Here is an 8,535-nt window from a genome sequence, read left to right as displayed (position 1 = left end):
GATTTGATTAAAGCAAGTTCATGAAAGCAGAGTCCTCGCTATCTCTTAAGACGTTATCTGCCATTACATAATTATATAATATAAAATATCCCACAGTCCTCTAGACAGCTGACTTGGAAGCATTATGTAAATGTTCAGACTTGCACTGGTTGTTGACACTGCTGCCAAATTACTGATCATTTAACTTTTATTATTATATTTCTACATTTTTACATACAATTTATATATTTAGCTTTTTCTCAGAAAAAAAATATACATTTTCAGGTTCATTAATTTAATTTAGTGTATATAACTGGCACCAGACAAGTATGCCTTATTTAATGAAGGTACAGTTGACTTGGGCCAGGGTATTGTGCTCAACATTACACTTCTCAGTAGCGGAGACTGGATTGAAGTGCTTAAGAAGGCATCAGGTCCTCTTGTTTCAAAGGTGAGAGACTTCTCTTAAATTGAAATTTACAGTTAATGTTACAAAACAAATAGATACTTCAATCTTGTAATATAAATGCTAACACTTGCATTGCCTAAACATTAAATACAGGCTCTAAATAAGAAACCTAAAGCAAGTTCTAAAACTAGACTATGGGCTAGATTTACTAAACTGCGGGTTTGAAAAAGTGGGGATGTTGCCTATAGCAACCAATCAGATTCAAGCTATCATTTTGTAGAAGGTACTAAATAAATGAAAGCTAGAATCTGATTGGTTGCTATAGGCAACATCCACACTTTTTCAAACCCGCAGCTTAGTAAATCTAGCCCTATGTCTGTGGTCCAGTTGATGTCCAACAATGGACCCAACTCAAGTTCTAAACCTGTCCTGAGATGAAAACAAGTTCTTTCATCTACCCCTCAAATTCTAAAACATTGCGGTCTAATTTGTACCAGGAGAAATGTTTTTGTGCTCAAGATAACTTGCTACATCTTTTTAGGAAACCGTCCCAATTTTCCCCTTGTGTTTTGGGCTCGAGGACCCGCTAAGGTCTTTAACGTGACCCTGTCTGTAAGCGTTGGGATATTTTTAGATAAAGTTGAGCTCCCAATTTTCCGTAGGTTTTGCCACAGGAATGGTTATAATCCCAGGCTCCCAGGTATTCTTTTCAAGAATGTTGGAGCCTTAAAGAATTTGCCACCAATGCTAAACGTTTAATGGTAAACCTACCTCCAGTCCTTTTTTATCCCCAGCATTTCTGTATTGGAACAACTTTCATGAGAATTTGGTATTATTCCACTGCTGAAACCGATTGTGCCAAGATCAGTATTGGGATGTGTGGCCTTTTACTAAGAATGACACTCTCCTAGAAATGCCTTTCCATTGTGTTAATGGAATCCAGCTAGTGGACTGTACATGTGTTTAAAACTTTATATGAAACTCTCACAGTCCTATCTATTATTATTAATAGATTTTGAATGCCAAGATCTCATACAGGAGTCCTAAAGCAGCCATCCATAATATTAGGACATATTCATCTACATTCTTGAGAAATATGGTTTAGGAAGTGGCGTGTTCAGCATATGGTTTGGGAAGTGGAGTAGCAATGATTTCTGTTTATAAAGATCTTGAACTAGAAAGACATATATATATATTTTTTCTTCGTTAGCCCTCTCTTCAAAAAATTATTTTACTTAAAAGAAATGCCTTGAAATGGAACCAGCACAGATCTCTGTCTGCTGTTGTCTCCTTTGATGTGGTTATCGGTACAAACTTACTCTTTTCAAGCGTGAAATTAGACTTGTCAAAAATTTTAGCCAGGAGCTGTTTTTTCATAAACCGATCGCATGCAAATTTCTTTGACACCGTACTAAAGTAGGACTTTAAAGAATATTAAAGAGTAAGGCGCTAAGAATTATGATATGGTTGTTAGCATGTATCTGTTTTGTTGTTTTGTATGTTAAAATGATTCCCTTTTTAAATTATTTTTGGGAGTATGGAGTCTAAAAACCCTTATAGTGGTAATAAGCAGCTACATCTGATACTTGTAGCCTATTTTTGTACTTTCTAATACTTGTGACCTCTCAACTTATTTCTTGTTTTTTAAATTTTATTTCTTTTTTTCATATGTGGTGGTTTTTATTTTTAAGATTTGGAGTGATGGGTTAAGGGAACAGGCTATTTAGTGTATTGATTGAAATGTTCAAATTGACAATTGAAATGTATCAAGCTACGAGTTTCCGGCAGGTTTGAAAAGTGGAGATATTGCCTATATAGCTATCGTTTATTTAGTACATTCTACAAAATGATAGCTAGAATCTGATTGGTTCTATAAGCAACATCTCCACTTTTCAAACCCACCGGAAACTCGCAGATTGATACATTACCCCCTGCTATTTGATAGATGCAAACCCATATCTTCCCCATATGTTTTTGAATTCCCTTATTGCATTAGCATTTATCACTTCCATTGTTGCCTTCTTACTTAAAGGACCTGTAAAGTAAAATCCAACTTATTTAAGATAATAAACCACTAAAACAGTCACAAATATTTAAGCAAAAGCGCCAGGAGCTTTTAAAGATATTGGAGATCAAGTTATTATCATGGGGGAGATATTTTTCCTATACACAAGGCTTTCTGTCATTAACCCATTGAAGGTTGAAGCCAGCCTCTCCGTAGCCTTCAGTAGCTGATAACAGATGACCATACCCTACAGAGCAAAACTAAATGCAACGTGACATATCTGAGGTCCTGTCAAATTATGGGACAGTTTACGTATATATCTGTGAATGTTGCTAGTAGCTACTTTAAATAAGGCAACTTGTTATTTTAGGTTTAGTAGTCTTTAAATCTAAATGTATACTCATGCTGTTTTCTGCAAGACTTGTTTTAACGTTTCATTCTTGTACTTTATGTACTTATATATTTATGCACCAAAAAAGCATTGGGTAAGAACTCTGCATCTAATATCATACTGCACCAAAGCGTTGGCCTTGGTGTTTTTGTCCTTAGTTTGACAATCCCAGGTATGGTTTTCTTTAAAGAGGCATTACTTGTTCTGAAAGGCGTGGGGTCTCTAATAAGTGAACGAGGGCTGTTTTGTGTTGGACCCGGAGGTTTTCCATCTAAGATTCTTGAATTTAGCTTGGAAACCTAGACTATTGTTTACTGTATCTACAATCATTTGTGATTAAATTATTTATCAAGAGAGTCCTTTGTCAGAGACAACTACTGAACGCTTTGTTTGATCTGCAGTCTATAGACCCACAGTGCAGATGTACAACTGGTTGTTGCCATTCCCATTGCAAGTTGTGCGGTATTGACAGATCAACCCATTGGCGCTCCATTTTATCCAGTATAGATAGGTGACCAATATATTCATTCATGTATATGCTACCAATGGTAGAACATATGTACCCGTCCCTTGCTTATATAGACATTAGATTGTAAAGTGTGGCTGGATTATTGTATTAAACGAGAAGCTTTAATAAGAGGACGGAAAGCATATATATCCTGTTAGGATATTTATAAATCTACAGCACTGTTATGTTGATGCAGTCGACGTTCGTTTTATTAATTGCGTTTTATGTAGAAATTTCGATTTCGGTTTAATAAGGTTTGAGCAGTCTGACAGCGAAGCTTTTATGTTTTACTGAATGTTTTCTTGGTGCATATGGTCTGACACGGATGAGCAGCCACGGTGAGATTTTGGAGTCTATTAAACTGGCTCATTAAAAAGATCAATCTGTTTCAATAATAACACTGGGAGCCATCAGTCACCGAAAGAGTAAAAACAAAAAAAAATAAAAAAATCCTGACACGTGAGTGGAAAACACAACTGAGTAATTTGTCCAAGGTAGCAAAGAATTCAGTATTTATCTCGCTATTAGACTCTCTTCCCAGCTAGACTAATACTATACTTTGTTCTACGTTGCAGGTTCTGTTCACTTCTTTCTAAGGCTTAAAATAGATCAAATATGGGGACTAACACGTAAACGGTTCTACGTTAGAGGTTTCAGGTTTTGCTTAATGACCGTTTTTTCTCCGCGGCCAGTGAGGAGCAGATTGGGGATGACCCTAGTTGTAGTTCAGGAAAAGCTGGGTGCCAGACGTGACCAACCCGTGTGTTCTACATGTTCTCCACTGGGTCTATCTTCACGTAAGATCATTAAAATACACTTAGATTACATTTGTAGTACATTACACATATTTTCTTTTCAGAACCAAAGAAAATGGCTTTGACAGAGAGCCTTTGCACTCAGAGCATCCAAGCAAGCGGCCATGCACTATTAGCCCCGGCCAGCGGTACAGTCCAAATAATGGCTTATCCTATCAACCCAATGGTCTGCCTCACCCTACCCCACCACCACCTCAGCACTATCGTTTGGATGACATGGCCATTGCTCACCACTACAGGGACTCGTACAGACACCCTAACCACAGGGACCTCAGGGACAGAAACAGACCTATGGGTAAGAGAACTAGAGGTCTTTTTATATTTCTCCTGTGTTAATACGGCTTTGTAGACAATATTAACTTAGTTACTGCTGCTTGATTATATGGAGGTTATTAAGAAGTAAAAAAAAAAATCACTGTGGTCATTGTTATAGCACAAAAATATAATAATATAAAAATTGAAACTCAATAAATCACATTTGCTATTGATTTAAGTGTAGGAGAAAAGCTCTTGAAATAACAGCCAGTGGCTTTCTGCAGTGAAAGTGGTAATTAAACACTTGGAACTCCCACTGAAGACCTGACAGCCAAACTAGAGCGGCTTATCTCCTACTCTTGAAATCAGATTTATCAATGACAGAGGGGATGTAAATATACAGCACATGGTGTGCTCCAATTGCTTCGCAGCTAGGAATTCAATACATTCTGACATTCTGTCTTGCTATTGTCTCCTTTGAGCAGTGTACCATTTACTTATCCGAAGGAACAGAGTATTTAGAATTTTCTCTAGATTCCTTTCTTTCCACTGGGACAAAGATATTAACTCTCCACCACCTCAGAAAAGAAGTCTCTTTTAAAGCTATTGTTGAAAGACTTAATCCATTTCTCAAAAGGGTGTTAATGAGTGTTATATGAGACTATACATCTGCTTTGTCTAGGGTTGCACGGAGCACGTCAAGAAGAAATGATAGACCACAGACTAACAGACAGAGAATGGGCAGAAGAATGGAAGCACCTTGACCATGTAAGAATCCATCAATGTTCGTAAACCCGAAAGGGGATCCTGGAGATAAAGGCACTTTGCAGCTCATTATTGAAAAGTCCTATGTAGAAGAAATACCAATAATATTGTGGGTTTTCTGTTCACTTGCAATGATACTTTTATAGCAAATAATGTAAAAGGCACTGCATGATACTAGAACTGCTGATAGTTAAGATGGATTACATTTATGTAGTTCATGGGCTAGATTTGCTAAACTGCGGGTTTGAAAAAGTGGAGATGTTGCCTATAGCAGCCAATAAGATTCTAGCTTTCATTTATTTAGTGCATTCTACAAAATGACAGCTAGAATCTGATTGGTTGCTATTGACAACATCTCAACTTTTTCAAACTCGCAGTTTAGTAAATATACCCCCATATCTTGATAACAATATATATACTTAGACATTCTTGTTGCATATAATAAGATTCCATGTCTAACAGATATTTTATTAAAATATTATTGCCTGGAAAAGTCAACCAGCTGTCCTAACATTTTACGATAATTCCCCCCAGCCAGTTTAAGATTGGTATTGCAGTTTAAGGTGGCTGAAAATGCTATATGACCATTTACATGGAAACTATTTACAAATATACTCTTCTGTTATGCTCACATGTGCTATTGTACATTTAGGGGTAGACTTACTAAAGCTGCTAAAAAGCGTTGCCATAGCAGCCAGTCTGGTTCTAGTACATTCTAGAAAATTATAACTAGAATATGATTGGTTACTATGGTCAACATCTGTACTTCTCATTTTTAGGAAACTTTAGTAAATCTACCTCAGATATTAATTCTGAGATTACAGTAACAATGGATGATCTTCTCTAAGGCCATAAGTGCATACAGTTACTCTGTTCTATGGAAATTATTTTTTAAGTGTCCACTACACTTTTTCTAAATCACCCTTGCCCCCAGGGGCTTAATGGACAGGGGAGCATCTGCCCCCAAGGCTAGTCCCATAGTGGGCTGCCTTGGACTGGATAACTGGGCTACCTGCATTTTTTACCTTTAAAAATGTATTATTTTATTTTAGATGCTGAGCCGAGTCTTGCCCCTTGGGCTAAAATTTGCCTGCCAGCCCTTGCCCCCTCCAATGGGGAGCAAAGTGATTCTCAAAAAATTGTTTCTGCTTTCAGTGGTATACAACTAACATTTAATCTGCTCAGCTTCTAATAAAAATATTTAAATCTGTTGTGGTTGCCAAGTTATAGTGCAATTAATATGGAAGAGAGAAGAATGTTTGAGCTCAGACTGGTATCTCTTTAATCTCACTTGACATATGTCGGCAGTAATCTCCAGCTCACAAGTGGATAGCTTAGGAGCAACTTTTAATATTTGTACATTTATCCACCAGAAGACAACGGAAACATTAATGACAATGACAGTTGTAAATCCGCTAAATATATCAATTGGTGGAATGTGGATTAAACACAAAAATGTGCGCTTGGGGAGCGAAGATCCATTTTAAGGAAAATTTGATACAGCAAGTTTTCAAGTAGCAACACAATCTATACTGTCTCCAGTCCACTACAGCATTCAGCCAACTTTGTGTCAGTGAAAGTGATAGGAGACAATAGAATCTCGGTGTAATTTTGTACTGTTGAGACAATTTCGCAGTGCTTACCAAAGTAGCTGCCTGAATTGATTTTATTACCCTTTGCTATGCACCACGTTCCTAACTAATTTACAGTATATCATCTTTATATGCTGTACATTGTCTTCATCCACTGTTACTGAGATCTGAATGATGGCATGCATTTCCATTGCAGTCCTATGCAAATTTCAAGTGTGCAAGATTACTAAGTCATAATATATTTAAAACGAATAACTCTACCATCATCACAGATGGCAGATGAAAGTATATTCCGAGTGTTTGAAAGCCAGGCTTAATGAATGTTCCATGTTCACAGACAGATCTTGTGTCGTTTTGAGCCATTATGTTTTTATACTCCGAGGAAAAAAATGCGGGGAACCGTCAGATAAAGTTCTCATATTGGTAAATGCAAATGAAACGTGTAAAGTCTATATTTTAACGCTGTGAGGCCTTTAAGGCTATGGCCTAAAAAAAAATAAAAAAATTGTTTTGATGATCTTTTTCTAACAGCTGTTAAACTGCATAATGGATATGGTGGAAAAAACAAGACGATCCCTCACTGTGTTACGGCGATGTCAAGAGGCCGACCGTGAAGAGCTTAATTACTGGATCAGGCGGTACAGTGATGCGGAGGATTTAAAAAAAGGTAGCAGCAGCACCAGCCTTTCCAGACAACAGAGCCCTGTGAATCCAGATCCTGTCCCCTTAGGTACATTAGTGTAACCATTTGGGTCCTCGGACCCTTGTCCTAAGATTCATGAATAACCATTCTCTTCCTTTCTACTTGTGTGAAGGCAGATCTCAAATGATGATGCTTTTAATGTCTTTCTTATGTCACGTTGCGGATTTGTTTTAGAGCGGTGCCAGAACAACACATTTCCATGGCTAGGATTTTATAGACCAAAGGGTTTGGCAGTAAAGTAAATCCATCCGTCTAGCTTTGTTAGGGTTTATCACATAAGGGGCAAGTTTTAGAATGGCTAATTTGAAACATCTCACAAAATGGTTTGCTTAGCTTTGAAATCTCTACTTAGCAAGTATAGTTGGTTTGAAAAATGCTCTGGTTTCCAGGTAAAATACATTTGAAACCTTCTTTTGGTACATCTAGGGGATTATATGGAATGTGCAGAAACAGTACAGTAACTGGTGAAACTCCTTCCAGATATTTTAACAAGATGTTGTAGCCCATTCCCATTTCTAATACTCTTACTGCTTATTGATATCAACTTATTATTATGAATATTGTTATTGTCCTTTTTAGTAGGGATTGATGTAAAAATAATGATTATGGAGGAGATGGATTCCTTTGAAGAGGTTGGTTGTTGGGGAGCATTTTAAGATGATAAATGCGGAGAAGGGTGGTAGGGTTGGGTAGAGATTTTGTGCTAAGATGCCAGGAAAGTCTTGTAGCAGTACATGGAATGAGATTGTGAGAGTCATTGACATTAAAATGTTGGTGGTGGAGTCAGGGGCGGATCTAGACTTTATGTTTAGGGGGGGCGATTTTGCATAATCACGCCCCCTCCTTTGCTCTGATTGGCTGGTCTGCGTTAACCCCGCCTTCCGCCCGCGATTGGCCACTCTTATTGGCTGGCCCACATTTAGCCCCACCCCCTGCTCACGCTTAGCCCCGCCCCTCCCGTTTTAATCGGCGGCTGGGACCTAGCTTTTTGCGGCTAGGGGGGGCGAATGCCCCGATCGCCCCCCCCCCCTGGATCCTCCACTGGGTGGAGTATTTATGGGCGAGGTAAAAAATAGAAGTTGGACAGTAATTGTGGAGGGATTTGTAGACGAG

General features: G+C 38.0%; 1 protein-coding gene across 4 annotated transcripts in view; it reads left to right on the top strand.

The window, feature by feature from the left end:
* Positions 1-8,535, top strand: part of RUNX1T1 (RUNX1 partner transcriptional co-repressor 1) — a 113,687-nt gene that overhangs the window by 82,368 nt on the left and 22,784 nt on the right. For 3 of the 4 annotated variants that reach the window (XM_075213776.1, XM_075213778.1, XM_075213777.1), the window contains exons 6-8: positions 4,152-4,402; positions 5,045-5,130; positions 7,251-7,449. In XM_075213776.1, the coding sequence (XP_075069877.1) occupies positions 4,152-4,402; positions 5,045-5,130; positions 7,251-7,449 (536 nt within the window). The remainder of the gene's footprint in view (positions 1-4,151; positions 4,403-5,044; positions 5,131-7,250; positions 7,450-8,535) is intronic. The other variant, XM_075213779.1, reaches the window with a different exon arrangement.

This window comes from Mixophyes fleayi, chromosome 5 (assembly GCF_038048845.1).
Source record: "Mixophyes fleayi isolate aMixFle1 chromosome 5, aMixFle1.hap1, whole genome shotgun sequence".
NCBI lineage: Eukaryota > Metazoa > Chordata > Amphibia > Anura > Limnodynastidae > Mixophyes > Mixophyes fleayi.
Note: the sequence above shows the minus strand (reverse complement) of the source record. Positions and strands in the feature narration are given on the sequence as shown.